The 25,900-nt window shown below is 42.4% G+C and overlaps 1 protein-coding gene and 1 long non-coding RNA gene across 7 annotated transcripts in view; one reads left to right on the top strand and one right to left on the bottom strand.

Annotated features, from left to right (window-relative positions):
- LOC139560533 (uncharacterized) overlaps positions 1-22,014 on the top strand; it is a 67,827-nt gene extending 45,813 nt beyond the window's left edge. For 3 of the 6 annotated variants that reach the window (XR_011671976.1, XR_011671970.1, XR_011671974.1), the window contains one exon: positions 17,446-22,014. This is a non-coding gene — a long non-coding RNA (uncharacterized lncRNA). Of the gene's footprint in view, positions 1-16,508 lie in introns of all 6 variants that reach the window. The other 3 variants (XR_011671975.1, XR_011671971.1, XR_011671973.1) reach the window with 2 other exon arrangements.
- On the bottom strand, positions 21,489-23,800 carry LOC139560532 (Krueppel-like factor 2). The gene is made up of 3 exons (XM_071377395.1): positions 23,586-23,800; positions 22,490-23,480; positions 21,489-22,327 (listed from the first exon to the last, which is right to left on the bottom strand). Exons 1-3 carry the CDS (start codon positions 23,652-23,654, stop codon positions 22,152-22,154), a joined length of 1,236 nt encoding a protein of 411 aa, XP_071233496.1. The 5' UTR covers positions 23,655-23,800; the 3' UTR covers positions 21,489-22,151.
- Between the last annotated feature and the right edge of the window lie 2,100 nt (positions 23,801-25,900).

Raw genomic sequence — 25,900 nt, forward strand, 5'->3', positions numbered from 1 at the left:
ACCTAATATAAACAGGTGTGTGCCTTTCCAAATCATATCCAATCAATTTAATTTACCACAGGTTGACTCCAATCAAGTTGTAGAAACATCTCAAGGATGATAAAGCCAAGATGGCTTAGCAGTTCAGACGTCATTTCTGTTTCGTATTGTCGTGTCCTGTATATATATATATTTACACCTTTCTTCGCATATCTTTTATATATTTTATTATCCAAGAACTCAACTACAAAAGCTTCCCTGCAAAAGCTTTCCTGCAACCCGCTTCACCAATTACAAAAAAGTATTATTTACCTCAAATCTGAAAAACCACCGTGGAAGCTAGCCAGGGGCTAATTCAGAAGCTAGCCAGAAAGCTAACCAGAAGCTATCCGATAGCTAGCCAGAAGCTAATCTGTAGCTGCCCAGAAATTAGCCGGTCTGCTGGCTAGCGTTGGTGTTTCAGCTGCCCACGTTTTGTGGTCATCAGCTATTCCTTTAGCTCGATAATCTACCGGCACTTTTGTGCAACGCGACTCGGACCGGAGCATTCCGGGACTTTTTTTCTCTCAGTTTCCCCGGATTTCAGCCGCAGGCTCTGGACATTTGCAGCTAGCTAGCTGCAAACCGTGTGACTACTGGCTTACGTCGATCCCGGAGCAAACTCAAATCATTCCGGAGCTAGCCAGCTGAGGAGTTCCATCAGCCATTCCTGGGCTACAGCCACCTATCCGGACCCGTTTTTTTGTTGTTTTGTTGTTGCTGCAGATACGGAGCCCCACCGGGCCTTCACGACTGACTGCCGACGTTATCTGCCCGAGGGAGTTATCCAACTGGCACCTCCGTCCCGACGTTACCTGAACGCTCATCTGGGGCCCGCTAACCGTTAGCTGTCTTATCGGCTGCTATCTGAATAAGTATATCGGACAATTATTATTATTATTTATTTATTTTTTATTTTTTTCTTGGGTCACTATATCTATTTTGCCAATTTGGATTGATCCCCTCTACCACACGGAACCCCACTAACCTACCGACGGAAACGCACGAGACATCTACAAATAGACTTCCATACTATGCTATCTTGCTACCGATAGCCATCTACCCGGCCAGCTGTCTGGATCGCCGTGACCCCAACCAACCTCTACTCACTGGACCCTTATTGATCACTCGATTAAGCATGCCTCTCCTTAATGTAAATATGCCTTGTCCATTGCTGTTCTGGTTAGTGTTTATTGGCTTATTTCACTGTAGAGCCTCTAGCCCTGACCACTATACCATATCCAACCTCACAGTTCCACCACCCACATATGCGATGACATCACCTGGTTTCAATGATGTTTCTAGAGACAATATCTCTCTCATCATCACTCAATACCTAGGTTTACCTCCACTGTATTCACATCCTACCATACCTTTGTCTGTACATTATTCCTTTAAGCTATTTTATCGCCCCCAGAAACTTCCTTTTACTCTCTGCTCTAGAAGTTCTAGACGACCAATTCTCATAGCTTTTAGCCGTACCCTTATCCTACTCCTCCTCTGTTCCTCTGGTGATGTAGAGGTGAATCCAGGCCCTGCAGTACCTAGCTCCACTCCTATTCCCCAGGCGCTCTCTTTTGATGACTTCTGTAACCGTAATAGCCTTGGCTTCATGCATGTTAACATTAGAAGCCTCCTCCCTAAGTTTGTTTTGTTCACTGCTTTAGCACACTCTGCCAACCCGGATGTTTTAGCCGTGTCTGAATCCTGGCTTAGAAAGACCACCAAAAATTCTGACATTTTCATCCCCAACTACAAGATTTTCAGACAAGATAGAACGGCCAAAGGGGGCGGTGTTGCAATCTATTGCAAAGATTGCCTGCAGAGTTCTGTTTTACTATCCAGGTCTGTTCCCAAACAATTTGAACTTCTACTTTTAAAAATCCACCTCTCTAAAAACAAGTCTCTCACCGTTGCCGCCTGCTATAGACCACCCTCTGCCCCCAGCTGTGCTCTGGACACTATATGTGAACTGATTGCCCCCCATCTATCTTCAGAGTTCGTGCTGCTAGGCGACCTAAATTTTAACATGCTTAACACCCCAGCCACCCTACAATCTAAGCTTGATGCCCTCAATCTCACACAAATTATCAATGAACCTACCAGGTACCACCCCAATTCCGTAAACACGGGTACCCTCATAGATATCATCCTAACAAACTTGCCCTCCAAATACACCTCTGCTGTTTTCAACCAAGATCTCAGCGATCACTGCCTCATTGCCTGCATCCGTAATGGGTCAGCGGTCAAACGACCTCCACTCATCACTGTCAAACGCTCCCTGAAACACTTCAGCGAGCAGGCCTTTCTAATCGACCTGGCCGAGGTATCCTGGAAGGATATTGATCTCATCCCGTCAGTAGAGGATGCCTGGACATTTTTTTAAAATGCCTTCCTCACCATCTTGAATAAGCATGCCCCATTCAAGAAATGTAGAACCAGGAACAGATATAGCCCTTGGTTCTCTCCTGACCTGACTGCCCTTAACCAACAGAAAAACATCCTATGGCGTTCTGCATTAGCATCGAACAGCCCCCGTGATATGCAACTTTTCAGGGAAGCTAGAAACCAGTATACACAGGCAGTTAGAAAAGCCAAGGCTAGCTTTTTCAAGCAGAAATTTGCTTCCTGCAACACAAATTCAAAAAAGTTCTGGGACACTGTAAAGTCCATGGAGAATAAGAACACCTCCTCCCAGCTTCCAACTGCTCTGAAGATAGGAAACACTGTCACCACCGACAAATCCACTATAATTGAGAATTTCAATAAGCATTTTTCTACGGCTGGCCATGCTTTCCACCTGGCTACCCCTACCCCGGACAACAGCACTGCCCTCCCCTCTGCTACTCGCCCAAGCCTTCCCCATTTCTCTTTCTCCCAAATACAGTCAGCTGATGTTCTAAAAGAGCTGCAAAATCTGGACCCTTACAAATCAGCCGGGCTAGATAATCTGGACCCTTTCTTTCTAAAACTATCTGCTGAAATTGTTGCCACCCCTATTACTAGCCTTTTCAACCTCTCTTTCGTGTCGTCTGAGATTCCCAAAGATTGGAAAGCAGCTGCGGTTATCCCCCTCTTCAAAGGGGGGGACACTCTTGACCCTAACAGCTACAGACCTATATCTATCCTACCCTGCCTTTCTAAGGTCTTCGAAAGCCAAGTCAACAAACAGATTACCGACCATTTCGAATCCCACCATACCTTCTCCGCTATGCAATCTGGTTTCAGAGCTGGTCATGGGTGCACCTCAGCCACGCTCAAGGTCATAAACGATATCTTAACTTCCATCGATAGGAAACAATACTGTGCAGCCGTATTCATTGACCTGGCCAAGGCTTTTGACTCTGTCAATCACCACATCCTCATCGGCAGACTCGACAGCCTTGGTTTCTCTAATGATTGCCTCGCCTGGTTCACCAACTACTTCTCTGATCGAGTTCAGTGTGTCAAATCGGAGGGTCTGTTGTCCGGGCCTCTGGCAGTCTCCATGGGGGTGCCACAGGGTTCAATTCTTGGACCGACTCTCTTCTCTGTATACATCAATGATGTCGCTCTTGCTGCTGGTGATTCTCTGATCCACCTCTACGCAGACGACACTATTCTGTATACTTCTGGCCCTTCTTTTGACACTGTGTTAACAACCCTCCAGGCGAGCTTCAATGCCATACAACTCTCCTTCCGTGGCCTCCAATTGCTCTTAAATACAAGTAAAACTAAATGCATGCTCTTCAACCGATCGCTGCCTGCACCTGCCCGCCTGTCCAACATCACTACTCTGGACGGCTCTGACCTAGAATATGTGGACAACTACAAATACCTAGGTGTCTGGTTAGACTGTAAACTCTCCTTCCAGACTCACATCAAACATCTCCAATCCAAAGTTAAATCTAGAATTGGCTTCCTATTCCGCAACAAAGCATCCTTCACTCATGCTGCCAAACATACCCTTGTAAAACTGACCATCCTACCAATCCTCGACTTCGGTGATGTCATTTACAAAATAGCCTCCAAAACCCTACTCAATAAATTGGATGCAGTCTATCACAGTGCCATCCGTTTTGTCACCAAAGCCCCATATACTACCCACCACTGCGACCTGTACACTCTCGTTGGCTGGCCCTCGCTTCATACTCGTCGCCAAACCCACTGGTTCCAGGTCATCTACAAGACCCTGCTAGGTAAAGTCCCCCCTTATCTCAGCTCGCTGGTCACCATAGCAACACCTACCTGTAGCACGCGCTCCAGCAGGTTTATCTCTCTGGTCACTCCCAAAACCAATTCTTCCTTTGGCCGCCTCTCCTTCCAGTTCTCTGCTGCCAATGACTGGAACGAACTACAAAAATCTCTGAAACTGGAAACACTTATCTCCCTCACTAGCTTTAAGCACCAGCTGTCAGAGCAGCTCATAGATTACTGCACCTGTACATAGCCCATCTATAATTTTAGCCCAAACAACTACCTCTTTACCTACTGTATTTATTTATTTATTTTGCTCCTTTGCACCCCATTATTTCTGTCTCTACTTTGCGCTTTCTTCCACTGCAAACCAACCATTCCAGTGTTTTAAGTTTTATTTTACTTGCTGTGTTGTATTTACTTCGCCACCATGGCCTTTTTATATTTTTATTTATTTATACATATATTTGTTTGCCTTCACCTCCCTTATCTCACCTCACTTGCTCACATTGTATATAGACTTATTTTTTTTTCACTGTATCATTGACTATATGTTTGTTTTACTCCATGTGTAACTATGTGTTGTTGTATGTGTCGAACTGCTTTGCTTTATCTTGGCCAGGTCGCAATTGTAAATGAGAACGTGTTCTCAATTTGCCTACCTGGTTAAATAAAGGTTAAATAAAATAAATAAATAAAAATGATCCTGAGCTCAATTTCAAGTCTCATAGCAAAGGGTCTGATTACTTATGTAAAGTCGGTATTTCTGTTTTTATTTTTGATAAATGTGCAAATAATTCTGAAAAACTGTTTTTATTTTTGTCATTATGGGGTATTGTGTGTAGATTGAGGATTTTTTTTTATTTCATCAATTTTAGAATAAGGCTTTAAACTTAACAGAATTTGGACAAAGTCAAGGGGTCTGAATACTTCCAAATGCACTGTATATACTGTTGAAGTCAGAAGTTTACATACACCTTATCCAAATACATTTAAACTCAGTTTTTCACAATTCCTGACATTTAATCCTAGTAAAAATTCCCTGTTTTAGGTCCGTTAGTATCACCACTTTATTTTAAGAATGTGAAATGTCAGAATAATAGTAGAGAGAATGGTTTATTTCAGCTTTTATTTATTTCATCACATTCCCAGTGGGTCAGAAGTTTACATACACTCAATTAGTATTTGGTAGCATTGCCTTTAAATTGTTTAACTTGAGTCAAACTTTTCGGGTAGCCTTCCACAAGCTTCCCACAATATGTTGGGTGAATTTTGGCCCATTCCTCCTGTCAGATCTGGTGTAACTGAGTAAGGTTTGTAGGCCTCCTTGCTTGCACACGCTTTTTCAGTTGCTCCCACAAATTTTCTATGGGGTTTAGGTCAAGGCTTTGTGATGGCCACTCCAATACCTTGACTTTGTTGTCCTTAAGCCATTTTGCCACAACTTTGGAAGTATGGTTGGGGTCATTGTCCATTTGGAAGACCCATTTGCGACCAAGCTTTAACTTCCTGACTGATGTCTTGAGATGTTGCTTCAATATATCCACATAATTTTCCGTCCTCATGATGCCATCTATTTTGTGAAGTGCACCAGTTACTCCTGCAGCAAAGCACCCACACAACATGATAACGCCACCCACGTGCTTCACGGTTGGGATGGTGTTCTTCGGCTTGCAAGCCTCCCCCCTTTTCCTCCAAACATGATGATGGTCATTATTTTACATTTACATTTAAGTCATTTAGCAGACGCTCTTATCCAGAGCGACTTACAAATTGGTGCATTCACCTTATGATATCCAGTGGAACAACCACTTTACAATAGTGCATCTAACTCTTTTAAGGGGGGGGGGGTTAGAAGGATTACTTTATCCTATCCTAGGTATTCCTTAAAGAGGTGGGGTTTCAGGTGTCTCCGGAAGGTGGTGATTGACTCCGCTGACCTGGCGTCGTGAGGGAGTTTGTTCCACCATTGGGGTGCCAGAGCAGCGAACAGTTTTGACTGGGCTGAGCGGGAACTGTACTTCCTCAGAGGTAGGGAGGCGAGCAGGCCAGAGGTGGATGAACGCAGTGCCCTTGTTTGGGTGTAGGGCCTGATCAGAGCCTGAAGGTACGGAGGTGCCGTTCCCCTCACAGCTCCGTAGGCAAGCACCATGGTCTTGTAGCGGATGCGAGCTTCAACTGGAAGCCAGTGGAGAGAGCGGAGGAGCGGGGTGACGTGAGAGAACTTGGGAAAGTTGAACACCAGACGGGCTGCGGCGTTCTGGATGAGTTGTAGGGGTTTAATGGCACAGGCAGGGAGCCCAGCCAACAGCGAGTTGCAGTAATCCAGACGGGAGATGACAAGTGCCTGGATTAGGACCTGCGCCGCTTCCTGCGTGAGGCAGGGTCGTACTCTGCGAATGTTGTAGAGCATGAACCTACAGGAACGGGTCACCGCCTTGATGTTAGTTGAGAACGACAGGGTGTTGTCCAGGATCACGCCAAGGTTCTTAGCACTCTGGGAGGAGGACACAATGGAGTTGTCAACCGTGATGGCGAGATCATGGAACGGGCAGTCCTTCCCCGGGAGGAAGAGCAGCTCCGTCTTGCCGAGGTTCAGCTTGAGGTGGTGATCCGTCATCCACACTGATATGTCTGCCAGACATGCAGAGATGCGATTCACCACCTGGTTATCAGAGGGGGGAAAGGAGAAGATTAATTGTGTGTCGTCTGCATAGCAATGATAGGAGAGACCATGTGAGGATATGACAGAGCCAAGTGACTTGGTGTATAGCGAGAATAGGAGAGGGCCTAGAACAGAGCCCTGGGGGACACCAGTGGTGAGAGCACGTGGTGCGGAGACAGATTCTCGCCACGCCACCTGGTAGGAGCGACCTGTCAGGTAGGACGCAATCCAAGCGTGGGCCGCGCCGGAGATGCCCAGCTCGGAGAGGGTGGAGAGGAGGATCTGATGGTTCACAGTATCAAAGGCAGCCGATAGGTCTAGAAGGATGAGAGCAGAGGAGAGAGAGTTAGCTTTAGCAGTGCGGAGCGCCTCCGTGACACAGAGAAGAGCAGTCTCAGTTGAATGACTAGTCTTGAAACCTGACTGATTTGGATCAAGAAGGTCATTCTGAGAGAGATAGCAGGAGAGCTGGCCAAGGACGGCACGTTCAAGAGTTTTGGAGAGAAAAATGATGGCCAAACTGTTCTATTTTTGTTTCAACAGACCAGAGGGCATTTCTCCAAAAAGTACAATCTTTGTCCACATGTGCAGTTGCAAACCGTAGTCTGGCTTTTTTATGGCAGTTTTGGAGCAGTGGCCGCTTTCTTGCTGAGGGGTCTTTCAGGTTATGTTGATATAGGACTCGTTTTACAGTGGATATAGATACTTTTTTACCTGTTTCCTCCAGCATCTTCACGAGGTCCTTTGCTGTTGTTCTGGGATTGATTTGCACTTTTCGCACCGAAGTATGTTCGGGTATGTTCATCTCTAGGAGATGGAATGCGTCCCTTTCCTGAGAGGTATGACGGCTGCGTGGTCCCATGGTGTTTATACTTGCGTACTATTGTTTGTACAGATGAACGTGGTACCTTCAGGCGTTTGGAATTTGCTCCCAAGGATGAACCAGACTTGTGGAGGTCCACAATTTTTTTTCTGAGATCTTGGCTGATTTCTTTTGATTTTTCCCATGATGTCAAGCAAAGAGGCACTGAGTTTGAAGGTAGGCCTTGAAATACATCCACAGGTACACCTCCAATTGACTCAGGCTAATTGACATCATTTATCAGAAGCTTCTAAAGCCATGACATCATTTTCTGGAATTTTCCAAGCTGTTGAAAGGCACAGTCAACTTAGTGTATAAAACTTCTGACCCACTGGAATTGCGATACAGTACATCAGAGGTGAAATAATCTGTCTGTAAACAATTGTTGGAAAAATTACTTGTGTCACGCACAAAGTAGATGTCCTAACAAACTTGCCAAAACTATAGTTTGTTAACAAGAAATTTGTGGAGTGTTTGAAAGTTTTTTGGAGTTTTAATGACTCCAACATAAGTGTATGTAAACTTCCGACTTCAACTGTATATATCATAAGCCTATATGCCTGTGTATGCAATGCCCTGTTGCATTTAGTGCTCATATCTCCGACAGCTAAACCGCGATGTGACAGTTATTGTTTTTTGTATAAAAAAAAGTAACATTTTCTTTTTAAAGGCTATAAAGTTTTCCTCATTCCTCAAAGTTTTCCTCACACAATAAATAGTGTTTTTGTAATTTGTTATAGGCTTTTTAAGGACACGAAAATGTTGCTTATTGATGGCGCTGGCTGAGCCAGGTCTGATCTGAATGCATATGGATGTCCGGTAAATTTCTCAAATATCCGGTAAATTAAAATCTTCCTGGTCATGTTGTCCGGCGCTAGATTTTTCTAACGGAAACCCTGGCACACACACTGGCAAAGATTTTCTGGCAGGCTGTAAATTATAGGAATTTGTGTTTTTGGGTGAATGGCTCCTTTAAGTACCTGATTATAATCAAATCAAAATAAATCACATTTTATTTCTCACATGTGCCCGAAAATGCTTACTTACAAGCTCTTAACCAACAATGCAGTTCAAGAAATAGAGCTAAGAAAATATTTACTAAATAAAATATAGTACGAAAATGTAAACAAAAAGAAACACAAGAAAATTACATAACATTAACGATGCTATATATGTACCTAGTCAATGTGCGATGGTACAGTTTATTTGAGGGAATTTGTACATGTAGGTAAGGGTAAAGTCACTATAAATAGATAATAAACAGTGAGTAGCAGCAGTGTAGAAACAAAGGGTGGGGGGGGGGGGGGGTGTAAATAGTCTGGGTGGCCATTTTGATGAATTGTTCAGAAGTTTTATAGAAACTGTTGAGAAGCCTTTTGGACCTAGACTTGGCGCTCCGGTACCGCTTGCCATGCGGTAGCAGAGAGAACAGTCTATGACTAGGGTGGCTGGAGTCTTTGACAATTTTTAGGGCCTTCCTCTGACACTGCCTGGTATAGAGGTCCTGGATGGCAGGAAGCTTGGCCCCTGTGATGTACTGGGCCATACACATACCCTCTGTAGTGCCTTGCGGTTGGAGGCCGAGCAGTTGCCATACCAGGCAGTGATGCAACCAGCCAGGATGCTCTCGATGGTGCAGCTTTAGAACTTTTTGAGGATCTGGGAACCCATGCCAAATCTTTTCAGTCTCCTGAGGGGGTATCGGTTTTGTCGTGCCCTCTTTACGACTGTCTTGATGTGCTTGGACCATGTTAGTTTGTTAGTGATGTGGACACCAAGGAACTTTAAGCTCTCAACCTGCTCCACTACAGCCCCGTCGATGAGAATGTGGGCGTGCTCGGTCCAGGCCTACCACTGTTGTCATCGGCATACTTAATGATGGTGTCGTGCCTGGTTGTGCAGTCATGAGTGAACAGGGCGTACAGGAGGAGACGGAGCAAGCACCCCTGAGGGACCCCTGTGTTGAGGATCAGCGTGGCAGATGTGTTGTTACCTACCCTTACCACCTGGGGGTGGCCCGTCAGGAAGTCCAGGATCCAGTTGATGAGGGAGGTATTTAGTCCCAGAGTCCTTAGCTTATTGATGAGCTTTAAGGGCACTTTTTCGTTGAACACTGAGCTGTAGTCAATGAATAGCATTCTCACAAAGGTGTTCCTTTTGTCCAGGTGGGAAAGGTCAGTGTGGAGTGCAATAGATATTGCGTCATCTGTTGATCTGTTTGGGTGGTATGCAAATTATAGTGGGTCTGGGTTTCTGGGATAATGGTGTTGTGAGCTTTGGCCAGCCTTTCAAAGCACTTAATGGCTACAGACGCGAGTGCTACAGGGTGGTAATCATTTAAGCAGGTTACCTTCGCTTCCTTGGGCACAAGGACTATGGTGGTCTGCTTAAAACATGTTGGTATTACAGACTAGGACAGGGAGAGGTTGAAAATGTCAGTGAATGCACTTGCCAGTTGGTCAGCGCATGCTCGCAGTACACGTCCTTGTAATCTGTCTGGCCCTGCGGCCTTGTGAATGTTGACCTGTTTAAAGGTCTTACTCACATCGGCTGCGGAGAGCGTGATCACACAGTCCTCCGGAACATCTGGTGCCTTCATGCATGTTTCAGGGTTATTTGCCTCGATGCAAGCATAGAAGTAGTTTAGCTCATCTGGTAGGCTCGTGTCACTTGGCAGCTCTCGGCTGTGCCTCTCTTTGCAGTCTGTAATGGTTTGCCAGTCCTGCCACATCCGACGAGCGTCAGAGCCGATGTAGTACGATTCGATCTTAGTCCTGTATTGACACTTTGCCTATTTGGTGGTTCGTCGGAGGACATAGCGGGATTTCTTATAAGCTTCCGGGTTAGAGTCCCGCTCCTTGAAAGCGGCAGATCTAGCCTTTAGCTCAATGCGCATGTTGCCTGTAATACATGGCTTATGGTTGGGGTATGTACGTACAGTCACTATGGGGATGACGTCATCGATGCACTTATTGATGAAACCAATGACTGATGTGGTGTACTCCTCAATGCCATAGGAAGAAATCCAGAACATATTCCAGTCTGTGCTAGCAAAACAGTCCTGTAGATTACTATCTGCTTCATCTGACCACTTTTTTATTGACCGAGTCACTGATGCTTCCTGCTTTAATTGTTTCTTGCGAATAGAATTATGGTCAGATTTGCTAAAACGAGGGCTTTGTTATGCGTCTCTCTGTGTGGAGTAAAGGTGCTCACAAGTATTTTTTTTCGTCTGGTTGCACATTTAACATGCTGATAGAAATTTGGTAAAACAGATTTAAGTTTCCCTGCATTAAAGTCCCCAGTTCCAAAAGTTCTTCCTGGCTACCTGTAATTGGTCACGAAAATGTAATCCAAAAATCTCTGAATTAGGAGAATATTGGAGAGAAAAGGGTTAAGGTCTGGATTCAGCAGCACCTGTTTTTCAAACATTCCTAGATATAGGTTAGCATAATTTGGAGCCATAGTCTCCTCCGAAGAGAAAATAGTTGGAGGTTAGAACCAGTTCTGCCAAGTCCGCAATACAATTGTTGCTGGGTAGAGCGTTAGGGGATTGTTCATTGAGGTAGATCTTGAGGGCCTCCAGGCCGCCCTGATGGGGGATGTTAGTATATAGACTGGACCCCATCGCTGTCCCTTTGGTCTGGTGGAAAAAGTCTCCTCCGAAGAGAAAATAGTTGGAGGTTAGAACCAGTTCTGCCAAGTCCGCAATACAATTGTTGCTGGGTAGAGCGTTAGGGGATTGTTCATTGAGGTAGATCTTGAGGGCCTCCAGGCCGCCCTGATGGGGGATGTTAGTATATAGACTGGTAACATCAAAAGTACACAGAATAGAATTTCCAGGTATATGGTACACAGATAAAAAAAATAAAAAAAATGTAAATCAGTAGAGTCTCTAGTATACGTGGGGAGGGAGATCACCCAGGGTTTCACAAAATGGTCTACAAAGGTAGAGGTATTCTCTGTCAGAGATCCATTACTACTCACAAATGTGCTTGCCTTGTATAGGTGGTGTCATGCTCTTGTGAATTCTGGGTAGAGCATATATGACAGGTGTGGTTATAAACTCATATTCTGTCTTTGTCATTTCCCCTTCATTTGACAATTTATCATGGATCAGAGACTTGAATTGATTAGTAGGGTCCTTTGGGAGTCTTTTGTAAAATTCACCATCACTAAGTTCTCAGAATGTCCATTTCATAGTCTGCTGCATTTAGTATCAATATTGCACCTCCTTTGTCGGCAGGTTTTATAATGATACCGGAGTCATTTTTCAGTTCCATAAGAGATTCTTTCTCTGCTTTGGACATATTGTGGAATACCTTGTATTATTTTTTTCTTAGCCAGGAAACAGTGCTGATGTTTTTCCGATTGATAACCTGAATGACAATGAACCTGACTCTCGCCCTGAGGACATGAAAACGGAAAATACATATTTTAGTGGAAGCACATTTTTACCAACAAGAAATCCCTCTCTTGAAACATATTGGCGCATAGTTGAGAAAGATGTACATAATCTCCTGGATAAGAAAAAATAATTCAAGGTATTCCACAATATGTCCAAAGCAGAGAAAGAATCTCTTATGGAACTGAAAAATGACTCCAGTATCATTATAAAACCTGCCGACAAAGGAGGTGCAATAGTGATACTAAATGCAGCAGGCCTCTCCTCTGTTCTGGTCCTTTTAATACCATGTTGTGGCAGCGTGAAGCGCACCAGTGTATATGCGCACATACTCTGTATGAGAGCAAATTCTTGCATCGCTCTCATCTCAATGGGCACGTTCCTCTGCTCAGATGGTATTTGCTTAACAAGTTGCATAATAAGTTGCATGGACTCGCTCTGTGTGCAAAAATTGTGTTTTAACATGAGTTTTGAATGACTACCTCATCTCTGTACCCCACACATACAATTAATCTGTAAGGTCCCTCAGTTGAGCAGTGAATTTCAAACACAGATTCAACTACAAAGACCAGGGAGGTTTCCCAATACCTCGCAAAGAAGGGCACCTATTGGTAGATGGATAAAAGCAGACAATGAATATCCCTTTGAGCATGGTGAAGTTATCAATTACACTTTGGATTGTGTATCAATACACCCAGTCACTACGAAGATACAGGCGTCCTTCCCAACTCAGTTGCTGGAGAGGAAGGAAACCACTCAGGGATTTCACCATGAGTCCAATGGTGACTTTAAAACAGTTACAGAGTTAAATGGCTGTGATAGGAGAAAACTGAGGATAGATCAACAACATTGTAGTTACTCCACAATACTAACCTAACTGACAGAGTGAATAGAAGGAAGCCTGTACAGAATTTTAAAAAACATTCCAAAACATGCATCCTGTTTGCAACAAGGCACTAAAGTAATTTACAAAAAAAAGGTGGCAAAGCAATTCACTTTTTGTCCTGAATACAAAGTATTATTTTTGGGGCAACACATTACTGAGTACCAGTCTCCATATTTTCAAACATAGTGGTGGCTGTATCATGTTATGGGTATGCTTGTAATCATTAAGGACTGAGGAGGAATGAAGGATTCAAGCTTTATTACCTAAATTTTTTTTAATGTGTGTGCCTACATTTTTCACCTTGTAAAAAAGGTCAGTGTAGAGCCCTGGTTCCCCTGCTCAGACATTGAATGCATCAACCAATGGTTGCTTGCCAAATCATTGACTGTGCAGTTGGGCACCAGACTGCTATATGTGGTTAGCTGATGTGTATAATACCTATCTAGGGGTTGTAAAATATGGCATGCGTTAGCAATGTCTGAGAAGAGGATCCCGACCAACTTGTTTATAGCAATCTGGTGCCCGACTGCACAGCTGATGTGGTACGCAACCATTAGTTGATGCAATCAATGTCTGAGCAAGGGAAAGCGACCAATGTCTGCAGTGCTACTCATGGCAACGTCATCTTCCTGAGTCTAGGGGCAGCAGGTAGCCTAGAGGTTAAGATTGTTGGGTCAGTAACCGAAAGGGCGCTGGTTCGAATCCCCGAGCGGACTAGAGGAAAAATCTGTCGATGTGCCCTTGAGCAAGGCACTCAATCCTAATTGCTCCTCTAAATTACGTCTGCTAAATGACTAAAATGTAAATTCAAGTCAGTCTCAACGTGACCCACCAGATACAGAAGCTTGAAAACCCTATTGGAAAAAAAGCTTGAAAACCGCATTACATTTTTGCCCAAGAAGAAAAACTCAAACTGAACATAATTCATCATCTTTTTTGTTTGTTTTGGAGTCAAACATGACAGTTTTAGTTCTTCAAACAGGTTTTTAAAAACTTCTTAGTGATCCCTTCAGGCGCTGACGGGATTGATTTGACAACACCCAGTGAATAGCAGTGCGCCAAATTCAAAAACAGAAATATTCATAATAATAATTCATAAATCATACAAGTATTATACATGGGTTTAAAGATGATCTTCTTGTTAATCCAGCCACAGTGTCAGATTTCAAAAAGTCTTTACGGCGAAAGCAAACCATGCTATTATCTGAGGACAGCACCCCATCAAACATACACATGACAATCATAATTCAACCCGCCAGGCACAACACAAAAGTCAGAAATAACATATAATTCATGCCTTACCTTTGAAGATCTTCTTCTGTTGGCACTCCAATATGTCCATTAAACATCACAAATGGTCCTTTTGTTCGATAAATTCTGTCATTTATATATCCGAAATGTCCATTTATTTGGCGCATATGATTCAGAAAATACGCCGTTTCCAACTCGCGCAACATGACTACACATTATCTAATTAGTTACCTGTAAACTTGATCCAAACATTTCAAACAACTTTCCTAATCCAACTTTAGGTATTTTTAAACGTAAATAATCGATACAATTTAAGACGGAATAAACTGTGTTCAATACCGGAGGAAAACAAAGTGGAGCGTGCTTTCAGGTCACGCGCCTCTAACAAACATTACACTTCACTCGACCCTCGTTCTGAACAGGACTACTTCGTCATTGTTCAAAGGAAAAAGATCGAACAATTTCTAAAGACTGTTGACATCTAGTGGAAGCGATAGGAACTGCAAGCAACTGCCTTAGAATTTTAGATTCCCATAGAAACTCCATTGAAAAGAGAGTGACCTCAAAAAAAAAATCCTGGATGGTTTGTCCTCGGGGTTTCGCTTGCCAAATAAGTTCTGTTATACTCACAGACATAATTTTAACAGTTTTAGAAACTTTAGTGTTTTCTATCCAAATCTACCAATTATATGCATATCCTAGCTTCTGGGCCTGAGTAGCAGGCAGTTTACTTTGGGCACACTTTTCACCCGGACGTGAAAATAGTGCCCCCTAAGCCTTAAGTTTTTTATTATTTTATTTGATGATTTTTTCAAATCAAATCAAATGTATTTATATAGCCCTTCTTACATCAGCTGATATATCAAAGTGCTGTACAGAAACCCAGCCTAAAACCCCAAACAGCAAGCAATGCAGGTGTAGAAGCACGGTGGCTAGGAAAAACTCCCTAGGAAGAAACCTAGAGAGGAACCAGGCTATGAGGGATGGCCAGTCTTCTTCTGGCTGTGCCGGGTGGAGATTATATCAGAACATGGCCAAGATGTTCAAATGTTCATAAATGACCAGCATGGTCAAATAATAGTAATCACAGTGAACAGGTCAGGGTTCCATAGCCGCAGGCAGAACAGTTGAAACTGGCGCAGCATCACAGCAAGGTGGACTGGGGACAACAAGGAGTCATCATGCCAGGTAGTCCTGAGGCATGGTCCAAGGGCTCAGGTCCTCTGAGAGAGAGAAAGAAAGAAAGAGAGAATTAGAGAGCATACTTAAATTCACACAGGACACCGGATAAGACAGGAGAAATACTCAAGATATAACAGACTGACCCTAGCCCACCGACACATAAACTACTGCAGCATACATACTGGAGGCTGAGACCCACCAAGATCTCCGCCACGGCACAACCCAAGGGGGGGGGCGCTAACCCAGACAGGAAGACCACGTCAGTGACTCAACCCACTCAAGTGACGCACCCCTCCTAGGGACGGCATGGAAGAGCACCAGTAAGCCAGTGACTCAGCCCCTGTAATAGGGTAAGAGGCAGAGAATCCCAGTGGAGAGAGGGGAACCGGCCAGGCAGAGACAGCAAGAGCGGTTCGTTGCCCCAGTGCCTTTCCGTTCACCTTCACACTCCTGGGCCAGACTACACTCAATCATAGGACCTACTGAAGAGATGAGTCTTCAATAAAGACTTGAAGGTTGACACCGAGTCTGCATCTCTCACGTGGGTAGGCAGACCATTCCATTAAAATTGAGCTCTATAGGAGAAAGCCCTATTTGCTTAGAAGTTCTGTCATTGCCAACAAAGGGTATATAACAAAGTATTGAGATAAACTTTTATTATTGACCAAATACTTATTTTCCACCATAATTTGCAAATAAATTCATAAAAAATCCTACAATGTGATTTTCTGGATTTTTTTTTCTCATTTTGTCTGTCATAGTTGAAGTGTACCTATGATGAATTACAGGCTTCTCTCATCTTTTTAAGTGGGAGAACTTGCACAATTGGTGGCTGACTAAATACTTTTTTGCCCCTCTGAATGTCTGTATTTTGTCATCATGCTCTCTGGTAGATCTGCTGCTGTGTGGTGGCTTTGCATTTTATTTTGTGTTTGTTGCTGTTTCATTGTCCTACCATTGGTGATGCTGTTTACCTATTGCCAACGTGTGTGGGGGCACATTGTGTATGCGTGTGTGTTAATGTGCTGGGGGTATGCGCATGATTTGTACATTTTATGTCTAGCTGTAACGATCTTCGTCTTCATCGGATGAGGAGTAGGAAGGATCGGACCAAAATGCAGCGTTGTAAGTGTCCATAATAATTTATTATATCAGAACACGAAAAATACAAAATAACAAAGTGAATGAAAGAAATTAAAATCGAAACAGTTCTGTATGGTGAAAACACAGACACAGAAAACAAAAGTGGGAAAACAGGCTACCTAAGTATGGTTCTCAATCAGAGACAACGATAGACAGCTGCCTCTGATTGGGAACCATACCAGGCCAAACACATAGAAATACAAAACATAGAATGAAAAACATAGAATCCCACCCCAACTCACGCCCTGACCAAACCAAAATATAGACATAAAAAAGGAACTAAGGTCAGGACGGGACGGGACACTAGCATTGTTTTGTAATTAATTTTTCACCCAGGACTTGAAAATGTCAAGGTAAGATTACTAGCGAATTCTTTGCATGCAAAAAACCTATCCACAATTTGAATAGATGAGCACAATCTAATGGGTGAGCACGGTCCTATTGACATCCTTAATCAGGTGGTTTTATACAAAATATACAAAATGGAGACACATTACAGTTGGTAACACCAGCAATCATATTTTTTTATTTTTTTGTTTGAAAACGCATTGCTTTTTCAAAAATGTTTCATTCAAATTTCTCTCATTGATTTGAAGAATTCAGTATTTATCAATCACCCATCAATTAAATGAATCACCAAGAAACTGTTTTTATTACAGTTGGAAGTCATGACCGCTGTTAACTAAATTTTGATTATATTGACTCATCTTCGCAATTCAACCACTATAATTTAATTTCATGTTGTTATCCCTCACTATTGTCTCCAAATTGACATTCATGCTTTAGGTATATGTGCTGTTGCCGTGCATCTCTGCCATTGTATCTATTGCCTAACGTCTTTCCCTACCCTCCTGTAGTTTTGAAGTGAGTCGGAGCAGCTGGCGTGGGCTAAGAGTGAGCGCAAGCGGGAGGAACATGAGAGGTTGAGGAGACTCCATCTACAAGAACAGGAGGACCTGGAACTGGCCATCACTCACAGCAAGGCTGAAAACTAAGAACCCTGTCACATACTCACAACAACAACACAACACATAACAGGAGGTCCTGGAACTAGCCATTTTCCTTACTAAGGCTTACCCGCCTACTACCTGACTAAAAACTAAAAGCCCTTTTACACACTCACAACAACAACCCTGATAGACACTCATAAAACTCACAGCCTGACCACAATCATGTTACAAGCCAAAACAATGCTACAAACTAGCAACATACAACCCACATACAGCTGGACTACAACCCCGCTAGACTAGGAACAGTTCCTCTACAACCCAAATACTACTATCTGACAACAGCCTGAAAACAGTGCATCTACAGCCCTCAATTACAACCCTTCCTACAGCCCAACAACAACTACAACTTCACCCTGACAACAGCCTCCCACTACAGCTCTGTGATGTTCAGATGGCAGCCCATCTACCTACAGCTTCAGCTACTCAAGACCCTGAATACTACAGCAAGAAAGCAGCCTCGCTCTCACCACAGCTCTAGGATTTACTGATGGGACTGCAGCCCCTCTACCAATCCAGCTCCACTGAAGCCAGACTATATGAAGACCGTAACCTACCAAATCCTCTCTTTCTTCAACCTCTTTGTCATTATCAGCCTCAATGGAACTCTAGTCAGCTACATCGCAACTATAATCAACTACAGCGGATCTCCACTTCAGCCCGACTTAAGCTTGACTTAACCCTGACTACAGCCTAAATCCAGAGTGATTTAACTCTGACTTGGCTACGGCCAGTGGTCATTCTGACTAGTAGACCCCATAGTTATTAGATGGGGAGACGGATGCTGGACTTTGCTTCGGTTTGTTGTGAGGAAAAATCTAAAATTGTAACATTTTAATTTCATTTTAATTATTTATATATGGGAAAATCGTGCATCTGTGGTTTATAAAGTATCTGTAAATGCACTGTTATAACTGTATTATAAACTATATCATATACCCTTTAATAAGTGCTTAAGAACATTAATATTGAAAGTATAAACGTACCCTACTCTTTGTCAGCAAGCGTGTTTGGGTTTCTTATTTCTGGTGCAAATCTGTTTTTGGTGAAAAAATTACCACCTTTTAGATTATGGATTGAAACATTTTGTTTATTTGTTAATCTTGGGGTTTTCTACTTCATTGCCTTACATCCTTTTATTGGAACAGAAAAATGACAAGGTCAAAACCCACCTCATCTGACTTGAAGGATAAGGGTGGCGGCCTTTCACCAGAGCTTCAAGAACATTTAGAGTGATTTGGATTTCCTTTTTGATTTCTTCATGCTAAACTCTAATGCCTTTAGTAGGCTGATTGAAGTGTTTATTTGGTTCATCTGTTGTGGAGGATGTATTCAACTAGTAGGGCATTAGGACTGTTTTTGTTTTCCTACAATTTCATCTAACAGGTTATATACACATATACTCTTATTTAAGCTATGCAAGTTTATTAGTACAGCATAGGTTTAACCCGTAATTACTTTTAATTATGTATTTTTTAATTGAAGGAATGCAACATTTTCTATTATTATCAATATCATGGCAAAGTGTCATCAAACTACCAGAAGAATAGCTGACCAGCAAATAGCGATGGCATCCGTTTTCTTTTTGTTCTTTAATGTTGTATGAAGGGAAATGAAAGAAATGAGTCTTCCCAAACCATCAAATTCATATGGATATCTGTTACATCATCATGGTGTAGTTCTTTGCAGACCGACACCACATACAACGTTCATGTCTTCCCTTCACTTTGCTTTACCATGCAATAGCCTTACATTTGCAGCTGGATTGTATTGAGTAGGCACCAAACAGAAGAAAACAGACTGAAACGGGGAGGCTTACCCAATAAGAAACAATCAATTTTGTTTTCCGTTGCAAAACATTTAGCTAATTTGTGCAGTATTGAATTTGACACTGGTCACAGTTCGATTAATCCTGCCTTGCAACACTCATAAGCACCAGTTTGATCATGGCCACTACTCAGTGCGAGGATGTGGGGTTCTAATGCCTTATAAAGCGTCCATGTAAAACGGTATTGTTGTATTCATTGACGATGAGGGTTATTTGTGTGTTTATTCAAGGAACTCTTATATAATGTCTCAAATGGCACCCTATTCCCTATGCACCCTGGTTAAAAGTAGTATATTGAATATGGTGCCATTTGGGACAAAGCCACAATGTGTGTGTGTATTCAACTATGTGCTGCAGCACCTTTCTCCAGTGCTGGCCTGAAGGTGTATTGTGTTGGTCACACGAAAGCGAAAATAATGTACATGAATATGTATAAAATGTGCTACAATGTCTTATTTATCCACAACCAAAATGGCTAATTTCATGTGTAAAATCTGGGATTTTTCTCAAAATAATTGTAATCCTCTTTGTATAAATGCAATTCATATAACATTCCAAGAAATGGTAGTGTCTTAGGTCTATTCTCTCTCTCGCTCTGTCGTAAAAGTGTCTTTCACAAGAACAGAAAAGTGAAATGAGAACGTTAGATTTGCATTTCACTGCTCAATTAGTTATTTTTAGCCTGACTTTTACTTCTCTTTTTTATTTTTTTTATTTTTACTTGATGTATTCTAACAAGTTGTTGGTAGATTGAACTAAAATACTATGATGGGCCTTGTTCTTCTGCAAATTGTAAAATCCTCTCCAAAATGGACTTAATAGAAGAAAAAAAAATAACATTGAATTTAACAACCTACTGTATGTAAATTCATTGTATGAGACATATACACAATGTAAATGCAGAGGTATTGAGTGAGATGTACTAGGTGCAGCTGCCTGTTCCTACCTGTCCTGTACAGTACCATACATATTTATTTGATTAATCAGCATAGTGGTTGTATTAAAAAGTGTCTCCTTCAGGGACAGAGTGGTGCCACTTATAATGGGAGGTGTGGTTTTATTGGCGCTCATTTAACTTTTATAGTAACTGAAACAAACTGTATTTCTGTCAAACTTGTGTGACCTCAGCTCGATGAGTGTGATAAACTGTATTATAGTCTTTTCATTTTCCTCCCTCTGTCTTTGGTGGTGATAGTCTTTGGCTTCTTTTAGTAAAGTCCACAGTTAAGTTCACGCCAGAAAACTCTGTCAATGTCAATTTTTTTATAAATGGAAGTACACTCATGATATATTATCTTTATCCGCCAAGAATGTTTTAAACTGTGATCTACTACTCCATGCACCAGTTTCCCTGGAACAGATTAAGCCTAGTTCTGAGTTAAGCACCATGCTTAATGGAGAGGCTCCATTGAAAGTGTGTTTTAGTGCAGGAGGCTTAATCTCTGTCCAGGAAACCTGCCCCATGGGTATAATTTCAGTATTAGTTCATTGTAAGACCCTTTTGATGTCCATGTATAATTTACCCATCAGAAACAAATGCGTCCCAAATGGCACCCTATTCCATAAAAAATAAATATACTTTGTTGGAAATATAGTGGCATTTGGGACTGCTGTGTTGTGCTGTGCCCCCTGTCATGTCCTGTCCAGATGTCAGCCCAGCCACTCTCTCTCTCTGTAATTATGGAAATGTAATGTTTGTATTTATAGGCTTAACCCACAAGAAGCTGGCCTGGGCTGACTAACAGCTGGAAAATATCATTGTTTCAATTTAACCAAAGTCTCGAGGTTGAGAGGGGGTATATAGAGTAGCACTGTGTCTACGCTTATAGTCTACTGAACTGTGTAATAGGTTGTCTGTAGGATCTTAGGTCTGTTCTTCACCATCTATTTATAGTCTAAATATAAAGCCCATATTATGGGGTGGATGTGGTTCACTAAGCTATAGTATAATGTGTGAACAACTTTCTCAGAAAAAGGAGTCTTTGGTGGCTGTGCGGTTAAATGCATAATTGAACACATTGAGATGTCAGTCAAGGATGTAATACAAATAAATAATACATTGAAATGTATTTAAATATTTATAATATATACACAATTTACAGTATAAAATGCATATAGACTTCAGTAAAAAATAATCATACACAGGACATCTAGCCCTGGTAATGTACAAAGGGGCTGGACCCGTCTGTTTGCACTTGAACCATACAATTTCATCCAAAAGTGTAAGATTTCCATGAAAACAGAACACAGTTGAGTGTAAAGGCAAGTTACAGAATTTGGGACATTCCAAAAAAACATTCAGGCAGTTTAAACATCAAAACATTGTCTTTCATAGCAGACTAAGTAAACTTGTTTTGTTATTTTGGTGACCTTGTAGTTTTGCCATAGACAGTGTTTACAATAGCACACAGTCAGAAAGGCACTTGTGTCAATCACAGCACTCCAGTTTTGTAAAGGAAAGAAAAGAAGTACAGGGCCAGCCCCACATAGGGACTGTTTACTCAAAAACAAACACCCTACCAAGCGTTATAAAGATTTAATATAACAAATATAACCAAGGTAGTACCAGCTACGTTATTACAAAATAATAACATTTTTTCAATATATTTATGTATAACAAAATGGAATGTTTAAATATTTAAACAAAAAGACCGATAGGCCTAATCAACATAGGCATAAAGGACACCTCTTAATAACCCCAAATCAGTCATCGTGTACATCAATCACATCACATATGCCTCTTCATGTGAAGCGCGAGGTGGTCAGACCGGGAGAAGGCGCGATCACACAGGTGGCACTGGAAGGGCCGGTGACCGGTGTGTTTGCGGAAATGGCGGGTCAGTTCGTCGGAGCGAGCGAATTTCCAGCCACAGCCTTCCCAGACGCAATTGTATGGCTTTTCACCTGAGGAGACAGAACAAAAGAAGCATAAGCTCTCTTGAGTAGGCCTACATTTATTATCCAAGAATATGGCCCTGTAAAATTATGCGGTGGTGCGTAAAGGTGTGTAATGTTACATGTTATGGTGCATAAAGTGCTAAAAAAAAGCTAAGATATTTATCTTACCAGTGTGCGTTCTGTGATGCGCCTTCAGATGCGAGCTCTTGGTGTAGGTCTTTCCGCACCCAGCGAATGTGCATGTGTGCGTCGCCGTGCGCTTCCTTGGCCAGGTGCGGCGACCTCTCTTTGGTTTGGTCTCCAGCAGCTCCAGCGGAGAAGATGGGGGCGTCAGCAGTACCCTTTGTGTGTTCGGTTGCATGCTGAGTCCCTCCTCGTACACTCCGAACTGGTGAGCACCTTGGTATGGTCCAATCTGCATTTGGGTGGCTTGAGGCGCCCCGGGGTGGTGGTGTGGATACGCCGCTGAGGAGTGGTAGTTATGTGGGAATCTCATGGAGTGACACATCGGGTCCTGCTGGGGGCACTCGGAGCTCCCCTGATCGTTGGGGCTGAGCGGTGGCGTCATGTTTCTGGCTGCCCGCGGGGAGATGGCTACTCTCGGCTGCTCGAAGGACATCATGCACAACACGTTACCCTCTTGCTTGATTTTCGTACACCTCTGGGGAACCATGTCCATAACAGGTCCATAACCGTCCATGGAAGGTTCCACTTTGATGTTATCTAAAATGTCCTGTCTGGGAAACGGCGTAGAGTTCACATACAACCTTCCTTGGATGCTGGAGGTGTTGCGCGTAATACCGACCACGTAGCTGTTCTCCCCCTCGTACCTGAGAAGCTCCGCCATCAGGTTGGTGCTGTAGGGGGGAGGCGGGGAGCTGTGCTCACTGGACGGGTAGGATGGCATGGGGTTCTCGGTGGTGAACAGGTTGCCTGGATGATCCGTCGAGGACATGTAATACTCCGCTAAACCTGCTCCCAGCGCAGCGGTAGTCATGCTGTCTGAGCCAGTGGTGTTGGCCAGAATAAAATCCAGATCTAAGTAATTACAAAGATCCCCGTCGTCCTTTCTCCCGATACTGCGACAGTCCATGTTCTGTACCATATCAAGCATGGAGCAGCTGGAAGAAATGGGTTTGTCCGTCTCGCTTTTCCACTTCTGCAACAACCAAGAGGATTACGGCATTAGACATAAAACACACAGCTAAATCTCAAACAGAAGGCTATGAACATAAACGTTTTAGAGGTCTGTAGGCTTACTTACATGTTCACAACTTTTCGTTTGGTTTGCAAATGTCGAGATGGATGGCAAAACCACCCCGGATAAAGACATTTAAAAAAAGATGATACCTTATTTTATGTCAAAGTTGATTCAGTGAGTGAGTGCCCTTTTGCGCTCACCTCGCACCAGAATCAGTGCGTTCTATCTAACCGTTGCTCTTCCGAAGTTGCGCTTCAAAATCATGAGCAAGTTTGAATGGTAGTAGGAGGTTCTCCAAGCTTATAAATATGATAGCCGAGTAGCTGGACCAATTGTGCGCAGCCGAGGAAATACGTTCAGGATGATGGTAAATTTAGCTCCGGTATATAAAGCAGACCTCCAATGAGCTAAGTTATTGCGCTCTGTCAATTCAATTCAAGGAACTTTATTGGCATGGGAAACATATGTTAACTTTGCCAAAGCAAGTGAAGTAGATAATATACAAACGTGAAATAAACAATAAAAATGGACAGCAGACATTACACTCACAGAAGTTCCAAAATAATAAAGACATTACAAATGTCATATTATGTATATATACAGTGTTATAATGATGTGAAAATAGTTAAAAGTACAAAAGGGAAAATAAATAAACATAAATATGGGTTGTATTTACAATGTTGTTTGTTCTTCACTGGTTGCCCTTTTCTTGTGGCAACAGGTCACAAATCTTGCTGCTGTGATGGCACACTGTGGTATTTCACCCAGTAGATATGGGAGTTTATCAAAATCGGGTTTGTTTTCGAATTCTTTGTGGATCTGTGTAATCTGAGGGATATATGTGTCTCTAATATGGTCATACATTTGGCAGGAGGTTAGGAAGTGCAGCTCAGTTTCCACCTCATTTTGTGGGCAGTATGCACATAGCCTGTCTTCTCTTGAGAGCCAGGTCTGCCCACGGCGGCCTTTCTCAATAGCAAGGCTATGCTCACTGAGTCTGTACATAGTTAAAGCTTTCCTTAAGTTTGGGTCAGTCACAGTGGTCAGGTATTCTGCAACTGTGTACTCTCTGTTTAGGGCCAAATAGCATTCTAGTTTGCTCTTTTTTTGTTAATTACTTGACACATTGGAAATAATTATCTTTTTGTTTTCTCATGATTTGGTTGGGTTTAATTGAGTTGCTGTCTGTCTCTCTCCCCACTCTGCCTTTCAGGTGAGCCTATAAAGCTCTGGGGAACCTCCCTCCAATATGATGACGCAGCCGGTGTTGTGCCGAAAAGCTCCCCCTGCCAGACTCAATTCTTCATTGCTGCAACTTGCTTGCTAGTTGAGATTTCTGATCACATTAGGCTGCGTTTCATTTCATTTTTTATGTCGGTTTGATTACGGGGGAGGCACTAGTAATGTCTGCAGTTTTGGTTTGGCTATTTGTTTCAAGTGTATTAGTCTATAAATACATCTCTTTGCCAAAATTTGTCATCCCTCCCATGTCTTATTCGATGAGCAGTTGTTCTGAAATGTTTATTGCTTGCCTACATTTAATTCCCTCTTCCATGTTTAATATAACACTCATATACATGAATTATTAATTTGGTTGCCTATCCTGACGTGAAGTTTGTTCTATAGACAGTATTTGACTCTGATGTGTGCCACAGAAAGTATTTGACTCTAGCCACAAAATTGAGGAACTTAGAAGGGGGGGGGGGGGGTATTCTTGCCTGCCGAAATTCTCTTTCCCCCCTTCTATCTTGGGACTACAAAGCCTGGCACACTTCAGAATCATTTTGGTAGCTCATGTTGACACTCATGTAGTGTGTGTCACAGAAGGCAAAATTTGAGTATAAGGAAACATTTTGTAATGTTAAGAAAATAAAGATAATACACAAACATTCACACAATAACACAAAAACATCACAGAAAGTTAAGTTTGTCAACAAACATTAAATAAGAAATACAAATTTTGATCTTTGCATAATGAGATAGAAAATGACAATAAATCAAATATAAAAAGACAAATAACATAATCAAATACTGGAAAGCTGCAACAGCTCGACGGAACATTTAGTCCACTTTTCATGCAAAGTTTTCCAGGTGATATCGTCGACTGGAACTCAAGCCTAACCTAGTCCTGACAGGCAGCGAAGACATAATCTTCCAATGATGGACTGGTGCAACCATCATGGGCAGCAGTCACAACCAATCTGAAATTTATGATGATTTTTTTTTTAAATATTTAAAACAAATACAATTTCTTGAATTACAATTATTTCATTATCAGACAAAGCGGATGATACTACCTCTAGAAATATTACTGCTTATACAAATTCGTACTCCTAAAAATGTGCCTTTAGAAGTGAGCACGCAATTACCCAGTTAAT

This window comes from Salvelinus alpinus, chromosome 30 (genome assembly GCF_045679555.1).
Source record: "Salvelinus alpinus chromosome 30, SLU_Salpinus.1, whole genome shotgun sequence".
Taxonomy (NCBI): domain Eukaryota; kingdom Metazoa; phylum Chordata; class Actinopteri; order Salmoniformes; family Salmonidae; genus Salvelinus; species Salvelinus alpinus.